We start from the raw sequence: 25,065 nt of genomic DNA on the forward strand, positions 1-25,065 counted from the left end.
TTCCTAAAGCACCTACCAGGCACTGTGTGGGGGTAACAACATGAATAAAATGCTATCCTCACCTTCCATGAGGGCCAAGATAGAAGTATGGACAGGTATTAGGAACAGAGAGAAGAGGCCATTAACCTAATCTGGTAGTTCATGGTGCTGGCAGGGGAGATGCCTGAATTGAGATTATTAGATACTGTCATTTAATAGTGGATCTAACACAATTCCTTGAACCTAGATGGTGCTCAGTAATAATTTATTGAATGAACTAAAGAGCAGTTTTGCAATTGCTGAAATCCTAAGGAAGCCTATCAGAGTTTGAGGCATGCTCCTCTGTAATTTTTCACCTAGCATCTAAGGGTACCAAACTCATCTTCCTGAAGAACAAAATGAAAAATAATAAAGACTGTAGAGCCAAAAGTATGAATCTCTCTTTTTCCACTGCTCCTCTGATAGGGAAATTAAGAAGAGACTGAGAGAAGATGTATTTATGGGATAGCATAGAGCAAATGAGTCTTGATTTGTTTGATAATTGAGCTGGTTCTACCTTAATGGTGTATTTCAAAATGTATCAGCTTGCATGCATTCTGCTCCTGCTTACCCTCTCACCAGGCACCAGCTGAAGATAAATAATTTACATCTAACCTAGCAGAAAATTAGTTTTGTAAAATTGGTGCAGAATAGTATTTTGCTATAGTTAATTTTTTTGTGAATTCTGGTACATTATTAATGGCCATTCATGAAAAGAGACTTTCCCTACAGACCTCAACATGTGCTATAAAAATAATGGTTAAGACAGTGAGGTACTAGTTCAAGAATAAACAAAGATATTAATGGAACACAGCAGGTAGCCCCCCCAGAGTCATTGTGTATCAGGTGATTTTCCAGTTCAGCACGGGAAGAGTTATCTAATAAGTAATCATTGGGACAATTGACTCTCTGTTTGGGAAAGTAGATCCTTCCCTGAAGCCATACCAAATAAACAAAAACAAAACCAGATTCCAGATGGATTACAGTTTTTAAGAGACAAAGATTTTACTACAAAAACAGTAGAAGAGAATATTTATAATCTTTATATAGGAGAGACACTCCCAGGCAGGTAAAAATTGTCAAATTTAGTTACATGAAATTTAAAATCTCTGCTAGTAAAAGGTGCCATAAACAGAAATAAAAAGTGGGAAAATATACTTACCCCTTGATTAAAGAGTTTCACTTCTAAAATTTTATCCAAAGAAAATAAATGGACAAATGCACTAAGATTTATAGACCAGTCTTCTCACTACAGCATCATCAAAATAATCTAGGTGTCTATCAGTAGAGAATTAAATGATCACACAGCAGTACGGTGGAAGACTGTGCAGTCATTTTGTTTTTAATGAGGCAGATGTATGTTTACTTACACAGTAAGATGCCTCCAGGAATAGTGATCAGTGTAGGGAGGAGAAAGAAAGTTAGACAACTGTATGTATTATGTGATTTTATTTACAGCAATATATATTGTAACATATTTATGTGTTTAACCTTTTGCACGGATACGAAGTAAACTGTTAATAGTGGGCTATTTCTTAGGCAGGATTATGGAGTGACTTTCACTTCCTATGTTAGATACTTTGGTACTACTTAAATTTTTCTACAAGCATGTATTGCTTTTATAATCAGAAAAGTCAGTAAGGAGGTTTCTATTTACATTTTTTTTTTTTTAATGAAGCATAAGAAGAAACAAAGTTGTGAAGAATGGTGTAGGGCTTACCATCTCTGTAAGACAAAGCGATCGTTAATGTCACTAGGAGCTTTGCCTCTCCCCACTGTGTCCTCCTTATTGCTCGTCTACTTCTTTTAATACTTACTTCAGCTCCCCCAGCCCCAACTTTGGCAATAGCTACCACAGGACAGAGACCTCAGATGGAAGTTCCCCAGCCGTGACTGTTCAGACCATCCCGGTTTGGGGATATAGAGCTCTGCAGGGCTGGTTTGTACATAGTGGTCTCGTGTGCCACATTTTCATTTGGCAAGAACAGAGTCTGAGAAAAACGTAAGCCAGTGCGAAGAATCAGGATGATAGTTGTGCACTTAAATGGATAATCAGCTGACAGACCCTGCCCTTCATGCACTTACCACTACTGAAAATGAACTACCATCCACTCTCAGAGCTCAGTTGCTGCAAGATGTAGAAATCCTCATCATAGCCCACCAGTCTCAATGTGGAATATAGAATGGAGGGTAGAAAACAGCTGTTTGGGCACAGTGGTGGTACCCTGAAATGCTTGAGATTCCAACAAACCTGCAGCGCACCTCACAAAATGTACGTACCATGCCCTCGTTTCCGTTCCTCCCCCATCCACCCTCCAGCTCAGAACTCCGGGGCCATATGTTTCTGACTCATTGAAAGTTCATTGGAATCATTTTCTAAGAGCCATTGAGATCCAAGAAACTTCTGCTTTTAAAAGCTCACTCTTGAGGAAAGCCGTTCAACCCTAAACTAATTTGAAAAGCTCTAAGATTTAAGCCAGCACATGGGTCCAAACCACCGACTTTTCAAGTAAGCTCCATTCTTGGCAAATGACAGCCTCCTCCAAGCTGTCGCAGCTTAGCCCCGAAGTCCGAGAACAGGAGGGAGGTTCAGGGAAGGAACATGCGTTGTTTCCAGCCAGAGCATTCAAGTGCTTCTTAGAAAGGGGGTTAAACTACCCTTAAGCATTATCTTCATCCTATTTCTTTGTTCTCAAAACCAATGTTTACCTTTAACGTGTCTCCCACAGGTTGGAATCAGGAGGTAGCAACTCTACCAGCAGCGATTCTTACGGTGACCGTGACCGGGCTTCAGCAAGAGCCCGACGGGAGGCACGGGAGGCCCGCCTCGCCAGCCTGAGCAGCCGCGCGGAAGAGGACACCAACAGGGATTATAAAAAAGTAGGATCCCTTGTCAACTTGTCTGTTCTTCGGTTATGACATGCAGACCTTTTGGCCTTTTCCCCAATGTAGAAAAATGAGTGTAGTTCTGATGAGGCAGAAGAAAAGGTGTTTACATGACAAACAGTAGCATCTAATTCCTTTCAGGTTCTCGGTTTGCTCCACCTCTCCACCAGCTTCCTAAAGACCACTCCGTGATTGTTTTTAGTGCAGTAAATATATGCCTAGAATCAGATATGTTGAGGTGTAGGAAAAAGTGAAGATTGACAATTGTAGAAAGGGGAAATAAAAGTCATGCTGTGTGTCTGAGCCCCAGAGAATCATTTGGTAGACTCTGGTACTATTAACGAACACATGCTTTTCATGAGGTCCCGTGAATGCCAAACCGAATACTTCTTGATGATAGTACATGGTAATCTGGTTTGGAGGGGGTTTAAAACACTTTACAGTTCATTTCCTTTGGTTCTTGCAGAAGAGTACCTAGCACCCAGGGCAGACTTTAAAACCTTCCCTTTCAAGTGCTTAGATACCAGAGAATAAAACCATTTTTGTTAGAAATGTTTGTTTTGTTAATGTTGTGTTAAGCAGAACCTGACTGAAATCAATATACACGCTAGGCCAGCTCTAAAAAAAATAATTCCCTTTGTATGGGGAACCACAATGGCTATTTTTCCCCCAGAGACTAACATTATTGAAGCCATTGTATTTGTGTTCGGGACCTGGGACTTCAGTGTTACGAAGCAAGAAACCAGTTGGCTGAATGTATTCTGTTTCCTAGATTTTCTCCATCTGCCCCACAGTGATGGTTTGGGGGGTTTCTCATATGATGAAACTGAGTGGGTTCTAATTCTGGGAGGCGTGCCTAGTAGGTGACCCGATTCTCTTTCCCTCCCCTCAGCTCTACGAGAGTGCCCTAACCGAAAACCAAAAACTGAAAACAAAACTTCAAGAGGCCCAGCTAGAGCTAGCAGATATAAAGTCCAAGCTTGAGAAGATGGCCCAGGTAAGGGAGAAGAAGAAGAAAAAGATTGGGCGGCAGGGGTGAGTATGAGGAGGCAAAGTAACCTAGGGGGCTAGAGGTGGGAAGTAATACAGAACTAAGATTGACCCTCCTCAGAGACAGGGAGACAGAAGCCTCTTAGATTCTAATTTGATTTCAGGGTTCAATCAGCATTTAACTTAAAATGGAAAATTCCTGCACTAACAATTCCTAATGGCCTGAATGCTAATAATTAATATTATGGACTATCTACTGATTGATTTCTTAGTAGAAAAGTATCAATCAGCATCACAAGATTAGTCCTAGACAGTGTCTCCTGTCTTGATCATCATGTTTCAGTCCAGTTTATGTACAGTCACCTCCTAGAGAGGAATGAAGAAGACACCATTAAACCCAGTACAGAGAGGTAGCAAATTAGGCCTAGAGAAATAAGTGGCTTGCATAGGTCATATAAGAAATCAAGGACACAAGTGTTGTTAGAACACGCGACCAGGTCCCAAAGTATATGTTACCTCCTCGAGTCACCAGTGTTTTCCAGCCGAGGAATAAGGAATATTAGTGGCAAACAGACCAGATAAACCATTTCCTTTTACTGCCAGGCCTGATTTAATTAGGTGACACTCTGGAGGGCACTGGAGGCAATAACCTCATCAACAGTGTGGCAGACGCCGCAGCTGAAAGCTGAAACAAGTGCTATCTTGGGTTATTGCTGAGTTAACAGGAAACCTATTGAGTTATTGCCCTCCTGGAATGCCCAGGACTAAGAATTTTGAAAGCTGAACTGAGGTAAAAACCGACTGTTTACTGGGAAAGCATAAATGAAAACCAGAGATGGCTCGTAGTTCTGATATAATCCAAAAGCAAAGACTAAAACGGTAGGATTGTACAGTACTGGATACGCAGGGTGTGGGGGCAGGGGTGGTTCAGTGCCCTCTGAACATCTTGTTGCAATCCCTCTGGAGTGGGACAAGCCAGCACTTGGAAGCCAGCATCACGGAACTGCATGGAATTTCAACAGGACAGCCACGACACCCACATTTTCCAGAGAAGGGTTTGGTCAGGTGCACAACGAATGGCCTGGCCTGTGAGCCACCTGTCAGTTTGGAAGATGCACCCCCTCTGCCTGGTTATAATAGCTGAGCATGCCTCTTGTGCTGGGGATTTGTAAGACCAACTGCAGCACAGATGACAGCTGGGCATAAAGTGGTTTAGTAGGACAAGAAAAGTGGGTCTCCATCCAAAAGGAAACACACACACACACACACACACACACGAGGCAGGGGGACAGAACTAAATAAACCTCAAGGGTGTATTTTGACCCCAACATTACTGAGCCGGGCAAAATGTCTCATTCACTGTACACCCTCAGAAGATTCCTAGGACTGACTTTTACTCTGAAGAGTGCCACCAATTAGCAATGATTAATTAGTACAGATTGTATGCTGCTTCTGATCAGGAATTACTGGGGCTATTTTACAGAAAACTGGGGAGCAGTTATGTGAGGAACCACAGGAGGACCCACTGTTACCGGCTCCCCACTCTGTCCAGAAGCCCTCTTCTGACAGCATATTTCTTGACCTTTAGGGGTTCTTGGCTTTTCTACCAGCTTGCGCTTCAGAGCAGTGAGCAGTCTAACAAGCTGCTGACACTGACTTGCACAGAGGACACTGAAAATAAAACCAGCCCTTCCAGTCACTGGGGAAAACGATTTACTTTCTAGCCAACTGCTTTGCTGGGTGTGTCAGAATATACTTAGTTTTGCCAAATACAAGTTATTGAAATTCGGAAGAAATAATGGTGCTGCAAACCAGGTCTCTGCTGTTTACCACAAATGGAGCCGTTTGGCAGGACAGAGAGGAGGAGGGCCTGTCAGCCTCGCACATTGTAGGGAGACAGTTACCACATGGACACACATGACGTTGTACGTAAAAGTTCCACCCTAACTCTAAGGGGGTTGAGATTTAAAAAACAGAAAGAAACTAGTTCTTTGTAGAAGTGGACTAAATGAAATAGTGAAATCAGTACGGCTTCTGTGCTTCACAGGCTGACGAGGATATAAACGAGCTCCAGCATCTACTTTTGCCTTTTTGCTTTTCCTTCCGCTTCATAGTAGATTCAGTGTCAAGGCAGACGGCCATGACCTTCAGAACAGAAGGTGAAAGCCCAGGACAGGAGCCAGGAAGCAAGAGTTTTACTGTTAGTTCTAGCTACTCCTTAGTATTTTGAAAGTTACTAAGAAGTTTCTGCAAGAAGACCAGCATACTTTCTATATTTGTTAAATGTTGTCTGTGCATAGTACTAGACAAAATAAAAATAATCACCTGTGTTTCTTAATTATAGGAAATCTTACAATGCTAAGGCCAAAAAGAACATAAGGGTTCGTTTCCATTCCTCGTTTAAGAGTCACTCACTACCTGAAGTTATTCTACTGTTTAGCTACGGTGGCTAAATCTTTTAGCACTTCTGTAAAATTTATAATGACAGTCAAAGACGTTCTGAAATAATAATAACAATAAGACGTTCTAATCTTTTGTTCAGATAAAATCTTACCTTACCTGGAAGCTCAATATACAAAACACATAAGAGTGCAACTGTGGAGTTCAAAGCAGGGCGGATCCATGAGTGGGCTCCTTGAAAGCCCTGGAGGCCCACCCACACGTGAAAACCACCACTTTAAAAGAAAAACAGCCTCAGTGCCCAAAGCAGAAAGAATAGAGTGCAAAGGCATTGCTTAGAAGAGTGCCATGCGAGGGCTTCCTGGGTGGCTCAGTCGGTTAAACCTCCATCCGACTTTGGCTCAGGTCATGATGTCATAGTTCGTGGCTTCAAGCCCTGCATCAGGCTGTACACTGACAGCTCGGAGCCTGGAGCCTGCTTCAGATTCTGTGTCTCCCTCCCTCCCTCCCTCTCTCTCTATCTCTCTCTCTCTCCCCTCTTCCCCCACTTGTGTTTGCTGTCTCTCAAAAATAGATAAATATTAAAAAAAAAAAAAAAAAAAAAAGGAAGAAGAAGAGTGCCATAGGGCTTAGACACTCAAGCTCATGAGTCTCTAGCTTTCAAAGAAGGAAAGCCACTTTTCATTTCCCCTGGGTCGTGAGATGACTCACAGAAAAGAGGAAGGGAGGGGGTGGTGAGGTATAAGAAGATAGTTGTGTTGAAGACCTAGCAAGTGTTTGTGTGTGTGTTTTGGTAATGTCTTTGCATTTGTGGCAGTGTTAAGTTTCAAGGAACACTACTGCTGCTTTCCGCTCCCCAGTGGGAATCCTGTAAACTTCAGAGAGGCGATAACGTTAGGCTTAGAGATCTGTCAGAATCTGTTTACTAGGGGCCTCAGTCACAGTGAGAGCCCAAAGCCCTGACATCTATTTCTGGATGCCCAATGGTGAAGCCGAACCAGACTGGGCTTCCTAGTGACCCTGAGACAACCTAAGTGACCACTGTTTCCCTTCAATTTGCACTAGCAGAAACAAGAAAAGACCTCTGACCGATCGTCGATGCTGGAGATGGAGAAACGGGTACGTGTGTGTTTCTCTCCCCTCTGTTTCATCTCAGTTTCTCTGACTTTGTTGTTCATGCCAGTGGAAAAAGTTCATCTTAAGAAGGCGGGAGTTCTGCCACATTCCATTCCCAGCTTGATAATAAATTCTTTTTGTGTGACTCTGGACAGCAATTTGATTGCTAGTCCTTTTGGCTTCTTCAGATGGTCAGTACTTTTCACATATTACAGTCTTGGAGTGAGAAGGGTCCTCGGAAGGTCATTTCATGCATTGGTTTGGCGTACGGACAGAACTGGACAGACACACACACACACACACACACCCCTACAGTGTATTTTGGTTTACTGTAAATCAGCACACATGTACAGACCCAGGACCAAGGTCTCTTTACCCTTCCCATCGCCTTGAACAGAAAGGAAGTTTCAGCAGGACCCTCTGCCATTGATTTAGGTTTTATAACTTGAAATACGAGCTGGCAGAATCTTTTACATTCTCTGAGGGTGGGGGTGGGGGGGTTCTGGTTCAATTGCTGACCTCCTCCCGACTGCATTCAGAATATTTTTCTAGTATTTGACATTCTTGGATTGGGAAAACTCAGATTTATTGATGAACCCTAGCTGTGACGTGACCCTAAGGGTATAATATGTTCCCATCTCTCCTGTTTAATTTGGAAAGCAGCAAAGTTTTATATTTTATTTCCTTGGCCTGTAACAAAACCTCCTTGCTATCTCATCTAATCAAGGAATCTTCATCAAGTCGAAGCTAAATCAGGAGTCAGTTGCTGGGAAAGAAATGGGTTAGGGGGAGGGGTGCTATTTCTTCATAGACAATGATGGCTACTTCCCCACTCACCATCTGCTCCCCATCATGGTAGAAGCAGTTTCTTAGGAATTTGAGGGGAGAGTTGCTGAAAATAATGATGACTTTATGTTATTAGAGAGCAAGGGTCTTGGTCACTTGCAGTCATTTGAAATTCCACAAAATCTTCAGCTTCCACAGAATAGCCCTGAGTACCCTGGTCCTACCATTTGTATATCTTCTAATCGTCTGATGGGAGATTTAGATCGTGTGATTTCTCTCAGTGAAGTAGTTTCATCCACGGATCAGACAGTGCTTAGTCTCCTGCCTGAAGTTTGCCTGAGACATGACGCTGCTGATCATGTGGCAGCTGGAAGGCAGCATTTTGACTCCCTTCTAAGCCCAGTAGATGTTCAACAGTCTCGTTGTTTCTAAACAGGAGAGGAGAGCCTTGGAGCGGAAAATGTCCGAGATGGAGGAGGAGATGAAGGTATGGAGAACTCTCCTTTCTCCTTTTGTGTGCCCCTTCTCTGAGTGCCTGCCAGGACTGGGTGGTTGAGCATAGGGCCACCCCTCAACCCCCTCAAGAAGAGACGATGTGTAGAGTTGCCGAGCGCCTCTCCTCAGCCATTTCATAGACTCTCTCGGTTCACGCAGCATCCACTGTGGACACCTCAAGGCCCTTCTGGGAGCCAGTGCTGCCTTTGGTTGAAGGAGAGGCGTCTGGCAGGCTGGAGACAAAATTAAGTTGAACTTCTAAGGTTTTCCAAGCAATAACTTGCCCCTCAAGGGGCTGGGTACAAAGGCTAAAACAAGGTTTCCAGCTTCCCAGGCCTCACACTAGGTGCCTAGGGAAGGCTCAACATGGCCAGAGACTCTCCTGCCTGGTGCCCCTCCCTGTCTCAGCCCTTTGCTGGAAGGAACACAGTTTGAGACATTCTGCAGTGGAATGCAGATTAATTTGCATGTCGATCTTCTGCCCCGGTCCATTTCCCCTGCAACATTCAGTAATATTCGGGATTCTCCCACTAGAATTAGCTCATGCCACCAGCGACACTTCATGGCTCACTGCTTTCCTCTCTCTCTTTGCCATGACCTACAGTGACCATCATCTCCACTAGCCACTTTAACGAGCAACTGCCATCATAGGCAGTTTTGAGTGCTAAGAACTGGTAACCTACCCAGAAGAGTCAATTCGCTGCCTTGAAAAGGGGATGTAGAGCAGCAGGGAATATAGAGCTGCTCGGGGTAGCCACCTGGCTATGATTTGGGAGCATCTGAGCCCTGCGGGGCGTGATGCCACATGCCCATAATCACCTAGCGCTTGCTTGGCTTTTTTTTTTTTTTTTTTCCTTCAAGGATCTTACTTTATGACGTGTGATACAAAGCATTCATCTGGTGAAACACAGGGGTTTATTTGGTTGTTTTTTTCTAACCTGGGAACCAGAAGCACTGGGGTGATAATGAGACAGAGCCCCAAATCCCTTTCTGTGAGCAAGCATCCCTAATATGCAATTGGAGCGCTTTAGGAGAGACGTTTATTATTCCAGTGTCCAAAAAAGTTGATTATTTACTGAAAACTTCTCAGGACCTGACAAGGTAAAAGTTTACACGCGATGCAGTGCCGATAGTCCTGTAACTCTTTATAATTCCAGAATGAAGGAGATGTGGCAAGCCTTGCCCTTGAGTTCTGTTGTTACCATCCCAAGGCTATAACTGATCACATTCACATAGAATTTCAAACAATACCTACTTATATCTCCAAAAAGTGGCACTTAAATAAGAAATGATTGATTCTCCTGAGATGATAAAAACAGGATGATCCAACACCATTAGCTTCTCCATCTTCTGCTTTTTCCAGACTTACCTCACCTACCACACATAAGTATTCTCTCCCATCTAGAGCAGTATGTTAGTAGAGCTAAACAGTTCTTGATGAACGAATGTCCACAGCTCTTGGTTGCACTGGGGGCTCCACCATTTTTGAAACCCCTTGAGCTATGCCATCTGTACTCTGCTATTAAGCAGCTGTCAGTGGTACTCATTAAAGAATAGCCTAAGTGCTGAGCAGGAACATGTAAACGAGGCCAAAGCTGGTGCCTTCTAATGAGTACCCAGGAGCCCAAAACCAGCCCATACCCACTAGTCACAGAACTCTGCACCACATCCACCCAGGCCCACACACAAAGACCCAGAAAGTCCCAAATTGGGGCAGTGGAGGCCCTTCCTTATCTCCATTCCAATTCTAATTGCCAAGTATGAGAGCCCCTTCAGTGGTTCTGTTTGCTCTCAGTCCTATGGGTTGAGACAGGCTTATGTATTTCTCTCTCCCTATCCTATCAGGCTATGATTTCCTAAACTAGGCCACAAGTTCCTTTCTTTCCTCAGTAGAGATCATAATACATGAAAGTGTTTGCTCCCAGGGTGCCCAGGTGGCTCAGTCGAGTAAGCGTCCTACTCTTGATCTCAGCTCAAGTCTTGATCTCAGGGTCGTGAGTTGAAGCCCCACATTGGGCTCCACACTGGGCATGAAGCCTACATTTGAAAAAAAAAAAAAAGGAAGGAAGAGAGAGAAAGAAAGAAAGTGTTGGCACTCTCAGCCATGAGTTACTTGCCAGCCAGCTTCAAATTCAGTTTAAATCATCAAGTGGAACCAGATCCTGATTATTTAGACCTCAGGCCAATAGGTACACCAATTTGAAACTGCTTTTTGTTTGTTTTTTTAGTTAAAAAAATCGACCCAGTCAGTTTCCATTATTCTTTATTACCAATTGCAAAGTCAAATGAAGAAACACCTGCAAGTTCTAAAGCCCCTAAATACCCTTTGCTTACATCAAAGCCTAATACCAGGTTTACAAATCGTCCAGCTCCCCCTAGAGGACAAAAGGGGAGGGACATACAAGCCTCGCAGTCAGCACCAATTTCAGGATGCTTGTGTTTGTACCTTCAGATAGGCAAAAACTTCAGATATATAGATACAGACATCATAAAATCGATATCACTGGCCTTAAAGGAGTCTAAGAAGCTGCTTGGTTAGCCTTCAAGTCCTTCTTCATCCAGGCTACAGTTTATGGTAATCAACATCTTGGGAGTGATCAGTGGGCAAAATCTGTGTGTTCTAGGTAGTCAGGCAACAGCACAGGTAACTGTCTTGTCGAATCCGGGGCCCAGTAGAACTAAGGACCAGTTAGACCCCATGCCTGTTGCATATTTGGTTCATACAGATGCTCAAACCTCTTGGAGCAATCAGTAGGGAGCAGGTTGAGAGTTGACCTCCAGTGAACCCTGAAGATAAAGTAGGTGCTCGAGGACAGAAAGTGACTCTGGTGCCTGTTTTTGTGACTCTGGCAAATAAAGTACAAAGGCCAGGTGAAATGAACCATGAGAGGGGCTCATCCAGGTGTATGTGAGGCTCTGTGCTTGTGACACGGGTTGTGCCTTTCTGGCCGTACTTGAAAGGTAAGTATTTATGAATTCTTCCCAGGACAAACTCCACTCAGATCCTGGAATGGAGTAGGATTATATGCCAGCCTCTGACAGGCGTGCATGTCAGCGTGAGCTGTGCTAGGCTGCACTTGGTCTTGCCCACATCTGACCCGAGGACTTTTCTACTGCATCCTCCATTCAGCATCAGCCTCCTTTCCAGACCTTCTCTTCCCTTTCCCAGGTCCTTGCATGAGGGGCCCAGCAGCCACTGCCCTTTTAGATTGGTCTTGGAATTTTTATTTTTACTCACTCTAGAAATATCACTAGCTGATCCTGCCCTTGCCCACCCTGCTCTGTGCCCTGCCCTTCCCTCCTACTTGCCGTGCCTTGTTTTCAGTACTCTTTCCTATGGAACATTCCACAAGATTGTTTCCTGCCTCTCTCCCTCATGCTGATAACTTCCAAATCCTTCCACCTCGATCTGCTTGTACTCACATGTTAGATTGAATACTTTTCATAGTTTATGTCTTTAATATTATTCCCTAGGAGGCAAGGACCACTTTATATAATGACAATGATTACGTTGAAAGCTTTGGTCCAATGTCAACACCAAAGAAGGGTGAGAGCCAGGGACTTTCCATTGGTTCTTATGTTTGGTCCCTGCCCATTTCTTTAAATATTTCCATATGCTGCACCATGATCTCCTCTGATCTCAGTCCTCTTCGTGGCCGAGATGCTTGCAGAGGGTAAAGAGCATTGCTTGGTCCCTGCCCTTCAATGGCCACCTGGAAGTGTTTGGCTGCTCAGCCTTTTTTCCAAGGCGCTCATTCTCCCTCTTTGGGGAAAGAGCTATTGAGCAGTTTGTCTCTGCTTGTTTTTCCTTTTCACTGTTTTTTCCCCTTCATGCTACCTTTCATTTTCTTGCTTCTTCACTTCCAACTATAACTCCACTAATCCTTCATTTCTGTCCTTCACATCTGTGTGGGTACGAGAGACGTCTCTCTGGTTCGTAGTCACTGTAACCCACAGGATTTTTCACCTTCCTCTGTGAAGCTCCATTTGCATAATGAAATCATTTTCCTCCTCCCAAAGAGTTGATGGTCTCAGTTACAGGGTCAGTCCAGATGACCACTTAGGAAAGGACAAGTGACAGTAAGCAGGCCTGTGATATAATGCCATTTATTGCAGTCTTTAGGTCCTTTAGAGGATACGAGGTGTTAGGAAAAATATCTGGGGGCTGGTTGTTCTGTTCCATTTGCAACACTTACAAATAGTGAGGTCTGGACTAGTACATCAGTCCAACCAATTCCGTTATCGTGGGCATTTGTGATTTCTCCAACTTTTGTGCACGGCTGTGATTTTCAGAGGATGAATCTGTACGTGAACACTTTGAAGCAGCTCCCAGCCTCTTCATGAACTGGGACAAAGAGAGCACAGTTAGCTGTGAATTTCGTGTTGCAGGTAGTCGTACGGCAGGTCAAAGGTGGGTTGGCAGTTCTTGGGTCCTGGAACAAGCTTCCAGACTGCAGTGGAGAGCTAGCAGGGTTAGTGAAGCATCCCACAAAACAGGTTAGAGGACCACCTGACAGCTGCCGGTTTATCTTGGTATGTGCCACTTCACCCTCCTAAACAGTACATGCCTTGTACAGAAAACTCTTGAACAACAGCCCCTCTTTTATTTTCCTTGTTTTATTTCTTAAATTAAAAAATAAATGAGGTAAGAGAAGGACCCAGAAAGAGAACCAGTAGGAGTAGGGGGCCAAGATAAGAGGAGGGAGAAAGAAAAGGGCAGTAGCTGGATTTGGGGACACACCGAGTCCTGAACTCCAGGTCCCAATGATGATGAAGAAGGGGCCCCAAGGCTATGGCTCAGCCATGTTAAACCTGTTCAGAAGGCCCCAAGCCACATGGTGGGCTGTCCTTCTCAAAAGCCATCCAGATGTGCTATTTGAGAGCCTGGTGGTTGTATTCAGATGGCTGATCTTCAACATAGTGAGACCTTAGCCAGGAATCATAGGCCCGGCTCTCCCCCCTCGTTGGTGCTTCTCTCCATGATCCCTCCTCCCACCCCCACCATTACTCCTGCCTTTCTCATTTCCTTTCTTGCATGCCAACTAAAAACAAAAACAAAAAGTCACGTGATTTCTTTGTCCTACTTTTATCTCCTCTGGTCTGTCTTGTCTCTCTCTCTCTCTCTCTTGTGTGTCTGTCCCCCTCCATGTTTCACTCTACAGAACCTCCACCAGCTAAAACAGATTCAAACCTTGAAGCAGATGAACGAGCAACTGCAGGCTGAGAACAGGGCCCTGACCCGAGTTGTGGCCCGACTCTCGGAGTCCGTCGAGTCCTCGGAAACCCAGGAGCTCTAGTTCTTGCCCCTCTTCTCCACCTCACTTTCCTCCTCCACCACTCCAGGCACGTTCAGTCTTCTTGTTGGGCCCAGAATCCCTGTGCTCATCCCCCTCCATCCAAGCCGCCATATGCGAGTGCCTATAAAGGTCGGTCATCTGGAAATGGAAAGAGCCAGGACTGAGAAACAGAGTGGGACATAATAGCTGAGGTCAAGGGAGGCAGTGGGGGAAACCTTGCCCGGGCTGGTGGTCCTTTTGGTAAGATCACCACATCACCTTTTCCTCCCCTGGAGACTGAATATGGATTCGCTTACTTGGCTACACATAGATACACACATACGTATGCACGTACCTGTGTGTATATACAGATTTCTTTGGTGGGGTCATTGCCAAATTGAGATTGAACTTTCTCAGCAGCAGCCCAAGTGCAACCTGATCACTAGAGCAGTTGGGGTTGGTCCTAGACTCCCAAATGTAGCTGGGCCTGGGGTAAGCAAAGGCAGGCGCTCTCAACCTGGGCTGGGAGCTTTTGCTGTATGTAGTGTCTGGGCCCACCACCCCCACACCCCCAAAAATCAGCGGTCCAGGTTGAGACCCAGGCATCAATATTTTTTCAAGCCTCCACTGTTGATTCTTTTGTGAAACCAGGATTGAAAATGGCCCTTTGGATAACAGACAGAACTAAGTCTTCGCATCTGACAGCACGCTGGATGGGGACGACTAGCACTGAAGGCTAGAGCTCCATGACCAGCAAAATCACCGCCCATCCCACCATTTGAGTAGAACTGGTTAGGCATTCTTTGCCTCCCTTCTGCAATAATCTTTGCTTTCTTCCCCCTCTCGGGAGGCAGCACTCTGATCCCTGCCACAAATCTCGGTGCCTTAGGGATGTGTCCCTCAACCCCACCCCTAGCCAGTGTGTGGGCTGTGAGGCAGAACACAGCTTTTATAAATGAGACCCTCACACAGTGAGACCTTCCCTAATGGGGGTAGCTTTGCAAAGTTGATGACAGTCAGTGGAGCAGAGAGTGGGGATTTATTTTCAACCGAGAACCAAAAAAATTTGTTTGGTAAACTGGAGCCTTTCTCTGGATGTCGGTCTGAAAGACAAGCTCACAGATCACTTGTTTTCCTACCCAACGATGGTATGATGGGTCACCACTGCTGAGCAGTTTCACTCCCTGACATGAGTTTTTAATTTTCAGCAACAGTCTAATTAGTCCTGACCAACGCCTGTTCTTTTCTCTGCCTATTCGCTTGTGCCTTCAGGGTCAGTAGCTGGCAACTAATACCCACTAGATCTGCAGCACCCAAACTGCCATAAGGGCTGGGCTAATATCCTGCTGTAGCTGCTGTCACACACAGAAAGAAAATTGAAAGGGCAGGGATACCACGGCCTGGCACACCAAGCGGCTTAGTTACCCTACTTACTGAGTGCCCTGTAAGGTCCAAACTCCATGCTTTAAGATAAGCCTCAGGATTATGGGAAAATTTGATGGGGGTGAACAAGGGACCCACAGAAGATGTCCCAGTTATTTTTAGTTCCTTCTTTGTGCAAGATAGTATAGGATATAGGGCAAAACTAGATCTTGTGCTTTCAGCAGTGAGTAAAGTTAACATTTGTCATTTGTTAAGGCCCATGCATAGCACTTTATATGCTTTTTCTCACTTATTCCCCAGAACAATCATTTTACATATGGGGGAAAAACGAGTTATAGTTTGAATAACCTGCCCAGGGTCACTCAAAGAGTAAGTGGTAGAACCAAAATTCAAACCAAATATGTCAGTTTCAGAACCCAAGCCCTCAGCCACTGTGACATTAGCTGTCTGCATATTTGGCACAGAGTTTTAGCCATTTGTTAAGCATATGGCCTAAACAGTGCAAGAGTCTATTAAACAACGACAGTGTGGCCCCACCATTGCAGCCTAAAGGATGAAGGACATTCTGCTTCCTCAGCACTCTTGACTTCCCTGGTGGAGGTTCACTTCCAAACGGCCATTTACCTCCCAAAAGCTTTCACCGCTTAAAGAAACTGTTACATAGTATATGGCCTTCTGTAACAGGTCAGCAGACTGTGGCCCATCAGTATGCCCGTGAGCCATACAAACACTTGGAGGAAAAAAGAAAAAGGATAATATTTCACGACACATGAAAATACATGGAATCAAATCTTGGTGTCCAAAAATAGTTTCATTGGAACTGAGCCATGCTCATTTGTTTATATCTTAACCTTATGTTCATAAGTACTTTTGTGCTACAAGAGCAGAGTTGAATAGTTGGAGCAGAGACCATGTGGCTTGCAAACCCTGAGATATTTATTATCTGGACCTTTACAGAAAACGCTTGCCGACCCCTACCAGAAGGAAAGATTGGATAATTCAGCCAGACTGACAGTGTGGTCCAGAGAGTTGGCCCTGCCTTTTTTTGTTTTTTGTTTTTGTTTTGTTAATAATCCACTAGGGAAATCATCTTGCTTCGGTGTGCAGTACAGGCTACTTCCAACAGGATGTGAGCAGTGGGACTTCCTTCCCACTTCCCGAGTAGTCAGAAGCAAAGCAGCCTGGGCACAGCTCCTTCTGAGCCCCTGTCCGCCTTCAGCTAGCCTTGCCCTAGGTCTCAGAGACCCTTATATCCTCTCCCTCTTCAACACATTCCTCATCGAAGGCTGTATGAAGTAATATTTGGGAAAACACATGTACATAATTTTATTTGCCCAAGATAACTTACCGCCAAACTATGATAAACTGGAAATTTAGAAATTAGAAAGCTGGTAGATGGAACGAGAGGGTATTATGCGAAGCAAAATTAGTCAGAGAAAGGCAAATATCATATCACTTCACTCATATGAGGACTTTAAAAGACAAAACAGACGAACATAGGGAAGGGAAGCAAAATCCTATAAAAACAGGGACGGGGACAAAACATAAGAGCCTCTTAAATATGGAGAACAAACAGAGGGTTACTGGAGGGGTTGTGGGAGGGGGGATAGGCTAAATGGGTAAGGGGCATTCAGGAATCTACCCCTGAAATCACTGTTGCACTATCTGCTAACTTGGATGTAAATTAAAAGAAAGAAAGAAAAGAGAAAGAAAGAAAAAAAGAAATTAAGAAAGCTGACATCCAGGGGGTTGAAATGATAAAGCTTTGTTAAACCTCATACTTATACAGTGCTTCCACATGTGTTCTTATTTAATCATTCTTTAACTTCAAGTGAATATCAGATAACACTGCTCATTTCCTCCTCTCTCTTTTGAGAGTCAAGTTTATGAGACTTCCCCCCCCCCCCCTCCCGGCTTGATTTCTACATTCCACTTCTTGGACTTTTTGACACTCCCTCAAGATGTCAGTTGTAGTATATTGCAGCTGGGAAATTGCCTTGTCCAATTTTTTTTTTTTTTTTTTTTAAAGAATTGAGTTCTTAACGCGGAAATAAATCATCAAGGTTCAACGAGTTGTTTATACATTTAAAAAGCAGGGAGGGGTCAGCTCAGTTCTGATTTGATGGGCTGCTGGCAGGGAAATGAAATCTATTGACATGTATAGCTTCTCCCCGTACCCTCCCTACCCCCACCCCCGCCTATGGAATCCTATTATGGAAATATGACTTTCAGAGTCTCATTGATACCCAGGCTGCAGGACCCAGGTTGGGGCCATTGGAGAGCAAATGGGAAGGTAAAGCATTGTGAGGCCATCCTGGCTGATTTTTTTCTAAAAGTCTTCTTGGAATGAGTTTCCTAGCACTGAGTTCAGGTAGTCAAGACCACAGGGATAGAGGCACGGAGGAGAGCAGCCAGAGCAGCTTTGATTAGGTTGGAGGTTGGAGAGGTAGGGTCAGAGGACCAAAACTTTATTTTGATATTTTCTGGATGAAAGTCTTTTTAGTAAGATTTGTAGTTTAGCTGTTTGCCATCCCATATTCGTGGGAGGACTCATGGTAGTTGGAGTCCTGAGTGCCGCAGAGCACATTATGCATATCAGCACACTTCACATCCAGGACCTCCTGGGGCCCTCACAGAGTCCCTGCTTGATGCGCGGCTGGGGCAGAAATGATTATTCTTTTTAGACACAAAACTGGAAACTCAGAGAAATTGAGTTTGCTTAAAGTAATAGAGATTGTTAATGACAGTGACAGTGCTGGAATTTCTGGGCTGCTGGTGTTTTGTTTTCCACCCCCACGTGACCTCTGTTATGAAAGAATAATCTTCGGAATCAGGGACACAGGGGCTCAGTATCAGCTTTGCCATTTAATAGCTGGGTACTTTGGACTAGTTACGAAATTCTTCATTTCCTCATTTGTAGACATAAGGATAGCAACTGTGTCACAGACTCATGAGGTACTGACGAGACCATGGGAGTGAGAGCCTCTGGTCCAGTGCCTTCCACAGTATGGATATTCAATACTGTGTTCTTTTTGTTCCATTAATACAAATCCTTTCGTCTCTGTGATACAAACATGTGCGCATACACATATGTATTTGTATCATTTAATCTACATCCTCCGTAAGAGATTGAAGAAACGAAAATTCTATTTCTTGAGGTACAGTCAGATCCCCTAAGCGGTTAATAGCAGAGCCAGAACTAGAATGAAACTGGCCTCATGACACCTGAGCCCAGGCCATCCTTTACTAGAGACCTCACCTGCTGCAGGAGTCCCACTGGTTTGATGACGAATCAATCAAAGCACTTTTGTATCGAATAGATGTGGATTTTTGTAGCCTTCACAGTGAAGATGTGCTTACCCTCTAACCTAAGTCTCCCTAAACTGCCAGCAGGGCCCGCCCATAAACTACATCCTCATCAACATCCCATTATGGTTTTTAGATGCGTCACATACCTGTCAGAGTGCCTGTTTACAATATAAAGACTTGGATATCCAGACTGGGGCTTGGGGCCGCTATTTTGCCTTTGTTTTGCAAAGATTGAAAACAAAGGCTGCTATTTTTCTTTGTTTTGCAATAGAATTGAAACCTCTATTCCCCCATCCCCCAAAGCACCTGTTTCCTGGATTTGTAACACGAATTCCCTAAAATTGCTAATAAGGCACCCTGGTATCCCTTGGTAACTACCACTGGGGAGCTTTGGGCAAGGATTATTAAACATATACCCACCACTCATTGTGCTTCACAGCTCTGTGGTGGCCAAATCTGTAAGCCCCCTGGGTTTAGTGGTTGAAAATGGATACGTGTAGTATGACCAGCGAGAATTTTGGTGGCTTTTATCACAGAAGGCACTAGAAGGAGGACCTTAAATCATCCTGTGGGTGTGACAGAAAGCTGAGTTGTGCCCCCTCTCCCCTGCATTCCTATTTTTGATGGGGTGTGAAGCAGTGTCTGTCTTTGACTCTTTTAGTTGACCCAATGCTCCTTTCTAAATTTCTTCCCTGTGCCCCTAGCAGCTCACTTTGGCATTCTCCCCAGTTTCTCCAGACTTGAAGTGAGTTCAAGGGCACGAACCAATGAAAACAGTTACTGACTCAGGAGAATGAAAGGATACATGGTGCGGAACATGAAGCCTGCATACAAAGAAATAAGATACTGCTAAATATGCTAGTTCAAAAGATGGAGGGGCTGTGGTCTCCCTTAATACGAGCATTACCAATTCAATAAGTAGGAAGATTCAGGGGAAGTTCATCCCCGGGAGAAGGCATGGGGACACTTCACTGTATCAGCTGCCTCCAAAGGCCCCGCCCACTGGGCTGGCCTGGTCTGGTCAGGGAGGGCAGAGGAGTTGATCATGCCAAGCTCTAACACACCTTTCCCTCTGTCACCTACAGGTGTTAACAGAACTGAAATCCGACAACCAGAGGCTGAAAGATGAAAATGGTGCCCTCATCAGAGTCATCAGCAAACTGTCCAAATAGACTAGGCTCCAGATTTAGGAGGGATAGGACGGCATTTGCTGCCCCCATGCCTCTTTTCCAGCCATTGTCTTCCAACCAAAAGAAGTGAATGTTTTGGTGGAAGGACCACTTCTTTCTGCCCCTCTTCCAGTCACCTTCTCTGCACTGTACATTTCCTCTGCACTCTCAGTGCCCTGTTCCTCCTATACCCCCACCCCCTGAGTTTTATGACAGTTTTAATTGAAGCATGATTGTGATAATTGGAGCCATTCGAGCCATCTGGAGAAGGCCTTGGGGAGTACACCAGGCTCAGCTGTGGACCCCAACTTCCTGCTGCTCAGCTACTTGTCCACATTGGATTTGGTCCAAACACGTAAGGCCTCTACCCAAACCAGTACCCCACAGCCTTTCACGCTCTTCCAGTGTCCTCTGATATAGGTGAGTCTTATGGTGGCCACTCCAGGATCCTGTCTGGGATGCCAAGAGAAACAGGATGTTGGCAAAATCATCCGACAGCTTCTGGAGCTGTGTTTCCATTAGATTCAAGGTGACAGTGACTCTGCATTGAAGGTCTCTGCTAGTCTTCACCTCAGGAACTGACTTTTCTCTAACTCCTTGCTGGTGTTACTGTTATTTTTTCTATCAACAACCCAGTAACATCCCTGACTAGTCTTAACTCCTACTCCTCCCTCATGCCTCGTCCCCTTCCCCAGGGCTCAGATGACCCTGGCTTCATTTATTCCTTTCCTTTCTATCCTTTTATTTTTCTTTCTGTCTCCCCTCCACCACCTCACCACATGGTGTAAAAGCTAGAACGGAGCATCTGACCTCCCTTGCCTTTGGCCGTTATGGAAAGTCATTTCTCCTGGGGCACTCTGGAGACCAGAAGAATTGCCTTGGTGGCAGCACCACCGGCCTTCTCGCTGAAAAGCCAGACCATGGCATAAATGTCAGCCCACTGTTCTCATCTCCTACATGTTTTCCCTACACAGTGAGTTTCTTTAGTAGAAAATCTGGGCTCTGAACACCCCATTCCGCCTCACCGCCTTTTGACCTTGTTTTCCTCTCTTCACTCTGGCACCTGCTCCTAATGAAAAAGGAAGTCCTCGCAAGGAGGCATGAGAGCTGAGGAGGGTAGATTGATAGGAGGTAGACTAGGGAGTGAAAGCAGGTTGGAAAGACATATGGTATAAAGTAGAGTAGCTGGGGACACTTGCAACCTCGTGACAAAGAAGGTACAAGATGGCAGCCCATCGTGCTGTGATAATGGTGGTGAATGTGACTGTTTCTGGTGGCTAGATTTAGGGGAGAGACCTTTGTTTCCTTAGAAGCCAGCAGGAACAATGACTTCTTAACAGAGGTTGAAAGTGATGAGATCCTTCCAACCCATTCATGAGAGTCATGGAATCTTTGGCAAAGCCCAGAGATCGTATGATGGAGCTTTCCATTGTTGTGTCACAGGGACCCCCCCACACACACACACACATACCACGGTCAGGTGTTCCCTGGTGGCTGTGCACTTAATCCTTGGAAGTTGGGCAACTCTGATAACCAGAAAGTTTTTCCTAACATGAGTTAAGGTCTGCCTGTGGATTCTCCACGTTGTCCAGTACTGCCCTTTGATGTGACAACCCTTCAGATATGTGGAGGCAGGGATCTCCCCTTAACCTTACTTCCAGCTGATGTTTCCCCAGTCCTTTGGGGCACTCCCCACATGGCATACTTTTCCTGTCTGTCACATCTCGTCTGTCGTCTCTTGGAAAAAAACAGCCTTTTATTTTTTTTTTTTATTTATTTATTTTTTTTTTTTTTTTAAATTTTTTTTCAACGTTTTTTATTTATTTTTGGGACAGAGAGAGACAGAGCATGAACGGGGGAGGGGCAGAGAGAGAGGGAGACACAGAATCGGAAACAGGCTCCAGGCTCCGAGCCATCAGCCCGGAGCCTGACGCGGGGCTCGAACTCACGGACCGCGAGATCGTGACCTGGCTGAAGTCGGACGCTTAACCGACTGCGCCACCCAGGCGCCCCAAAAACAGCCTTTTAAAATATGCCCAGACCTGGACAGATACTCCATTAGCACAAAATTAAACCATTGGTCCTTGGTGATGACCCAATATTAATACTCAACGTATTTGCTCTTTATCGGTATTCTCCCTTGGTTCGTTTATTTTGAGTGTGCAAGTCATTTAAATTCTCCTCATTTTAGAGCTGCCCGTGATATTCAGCGCTTTGAGTGATCCATTCTCTTAACATATACTACCTCTGTCCATTTTTTATTTCTTTCCAGAAAATGACAATATAGTTCTCCATGGCTCTTTGAAACATTACATGCTCTTTAAACCAGAGGCTATAATTCAAGATCCTAATTCCAAAATAGGAAATATGTCTCCCCTGGCAAAACCCCATTTTTAGAGTATACAGAAGTCTCTCTTCCATTTCCAACTATTTTCCAAGAGAAGCTGCTACTGATTAGGATTTTGTATGATCATGGGAGCGCTGTGCACTCAGTTCTCAGGGAATGCTAAATTAGAGTAAAATGTTTCCTCGCTTCCACTATAAACATCTCCTTCATTCTAGGGAGAGGGGAAATCAACACAAGGTGTTGAGTAATTGGTTCTCCTGGCACATCCTGGACGTTGGGCAAGGGATGGGGGTGGTTGCTGCCTCTTTCTCAGAAAAAGAATTATTAGGAAAACATTTTGACCCTCTTCCGTTAGATAGACAGGGTAAAGGGGGTTACAGAGAGTTCCCTCAGATCTGTTTGTGTCTTTCAAAAGCGTGGGACAGAGTCTAAAAACTCTTAGGGTGGTGTTATGCCCCTGCTGCTTCACACAGCCCTTTCACATTAAAGATGCCTTTTCTTGCCAGAAAAGTTTTCCTTGTGATGAAAAATTAACAAGCTTCTCAATCTCAGGAATATTGAATTCTATGGCCAAGAGCTCATGAAAGTGTAAACCACGCTAGGTAATTTCAGGCACTCTCTCCTATGCAATTAATTTTATTAGACAGATAGACTCTGAATTCTGGTCCCTTTCCAGAAAATAAAACACCCTTTCTTCACAGTTGGATTGACTGGAAGCCCCAGGAGTGATGGTTAGAGACCTAATGACCAGCTGTGCACCCTGGGTGCCAGCCACAGCAGGCCTCCCTTCTCTTGTGCTGTTGGTCTCTCTGGTGGCCACAGAACTTCTGTCCTCAACCTGCTGGTTTGGATGCCCATGAGCACCCCAGATAGCTCAAAGCTGCATGAATACTGCCGGTCTGGCCAACAATTTGGGGCCCGGCTGTGTCACTTTAGTCTTTACATGAAATATCAGAATGAGGAGGAGAAGGTTCTCAGTACAGCTTTATATCCTCTGTTCTCATTAATTTGATATTTTTCAAAACCAAGCCACACCTTTGGGAGTAATGGTTTGGCCATTCCAGAGATTCTCTGGCTGAAGTTTCACTGCCTTGCCTATTTGTCTTTCAAGGGCTGCTTATTCTTTTCCAGATAGCTCTTGGGCATGATGGCCTCTGACCCCAGTCCCGGTCTCTAGTGCAACAGGGTTATGCAAATCTTGGGGTGTTGCCTTGAAAGAATCTAAAGAATAGACCTGCCCTGGGCTTATTCAGTGCACTGAATTCTCTTTTGGGCAGTCTCACTTGATATTTCCTGGAACCTCCCTGCCGTGTCCTATCCAACAGCAGGATGTGTTCTCTTCTCTTCTGGGCCTCCCTGTCCCCCATTCCATGTTTGAGACCAAGATGCATGCATTGCTGTCTGAGGCCACTGGTGGAAGGAGGCTTCAGATCTCTGGTTTGGATCATTTCACATGCTTTCCCTGCCCAAAACAAAACGTGCTTATTGGGCAGTTCCAAGAAGGCTGAAACCCCACGTATCAGCCTATGAATCCCACAAAAATGTGTGTGAACTGTCTTGCTATCAGGGGCTTTTAACTGAGCCAGAGATGAGAAAAGAAACTCTCAAGGCCATGCAATTGGTTCGGTCTCTGGATTTCTGGCCCCAGTGCAGCCTCTCCTCACCAAACAGACAGATACACTGCCTCCCCTCCGAGAATGGCCAGCGTTTCAGCCCCGGCCGCTGGCACAGGAGAAGGTCCTGGCGACGTGGGTGCCCTCCGTGTGCGGTGGTGGGTGCGAGGTGAGCAGAAGCGGCATGGACATGAGAGAACTATTTAATGTGTTGTCAGCTATTCGGCCTCCAGGCTGCTTTGCACCACAAAAGGGAAAGTGTGTAAAGGATTCGGCAACTGAGCCAATAGGCAGGGGGGACACCTAATTCCACCCCACCCAGTGAGCCACCATTTCCACTAGAGCTTAAGGACGTCACACTACATGGACCCCGGCTGGTGTCCTTCTCTTCCAACCATTCTCAGGGGCCGTCGTTTGTGCTAACACTACACCTAACTTTAGACACACAGTTGTCAGTTATTGGTGGTCCCTGCCCAAATGTAGGCCCAACTGTAACTGCAGATCTTGGCCTCCATGCTGGTTTTTAAGGCAGATTTCAACCCATCAAAGGATGTGATTCCTCTGACCCAATAAGCAAGACAGCTTTGAGGGCAGAATAAGGCAACATGAAGGGATAAGCCCCTAGGAGTCAGAACATCGGATTCGAGGGCCAACTCTTGGGACCTTGGGAAAGGCACCTTCCCTGTCTGCAAATGGCGGTGGGACTGATAATCCTTGAGATCCCTTCTAGGCTTCAGATTCTGTGATTTGTTTATACCTAGGAATTTCAGAATATTTCTTACACTCAGAATTTTTGCTCTTTCCAAGGGCAAAAATTCTTGGTTTCTTCTGGATTCAAACTGTTTTAACATCAGCAAGTCAAGGTTGGCTTCTCATCCTTGTTAGAACGTGAATTTAATACTGAGGGTAATTGAATGGTGTTGGCAATTGCTTTTCCTCCTAATGGCTGGGTAAGAATATTAAAACCTGCAGAGGTGGAAATTGGAGCTCATGGGGAAATGGATACAAAGCAATTTGTTGCAGGCAGCCTTTGGACAAATTGTTTTAATAGGAAATAGAGCTGCTCCTTCATAGAGTTCCTCCACCTACCTTTCCTCCACCTTCTCGAATGTGGTCTACGTGGCCGTTCGCATCCAAAGAGCAGACATTGCCTTTCTGCTTAGCACCAGCTTGCTCATAGTCTTAAATTCTGCCCTGTAGCAGCAAGAGAATTTTCCTCAGTGAGAACCTCAGCCTTTAGTTCTGTTGAGCTCCTCTGGATTCTGGACTAGAAGTAG

The 25,065-nt window shown here is 44.9% G+C and overlaps 1 protein-coding gene across 7 annotated transcripts in view; it reads left to right on the forward strand.

Moving 5' to 3' along the window:
* Positions 1-21,568, forward strand: part of PPP1R12B (protein phosphatase 1 regulatory subunit 12B) — a 212,078-nt gene extending 190,510 nt beyond the window's left edge. For 3 of the 7 annotated variants that reach the window (XM_060644089.3, XM_060644092.3, XM_060644096.3), the window contains 5 exons: positions 2,748-2,898; positions 3,797-3,901; positions 7,360-7,413; positions 8,633-8,683; positions 19,745-21,568. In XM_060644089.3, the coding sequence (XP_060500072.3) occupies positions 2,748-2,898; positions 3,797-3,901; positions 7,360-7,413; positions 8,633-8,683; positions 19,745-19,831 (448 nt within the window). In that variant the 3' untranslated portion in view covers positions 19,832-21,568. Of the gene's footprint in view, positions 1-2,747; positions 2,899-3,796; positions 3,902-7,359; positions 7,414-8,632; positions 8,684-13,853; positions 17,085-19,744 lie in introns of those variants that run through there. The other 4 variants (XM_060644087.3, XM_060644091.3, XM_060644093.3 and 1 more) reach the window with 2 other exon arrangements.
* The last annotated feature ends 3,497 nt before the right edge of the window (positions 21,569-25,065 follow it).

This window comes from Panthera onca, chromosome F1 (assembly GCF_046562875.1).
Source record: "Panthera onca isolate mPanOnc1 chromosome F1, mPanOnc1 haplotype 2, whole genome shotgun sequence".
In the NCBI taxonomy this organism is placed as follows: Eukaryota; Metazoa; Chordata; class Mammalia; order Carnivora; family Felidae; genus Panthera; species Panthera onca.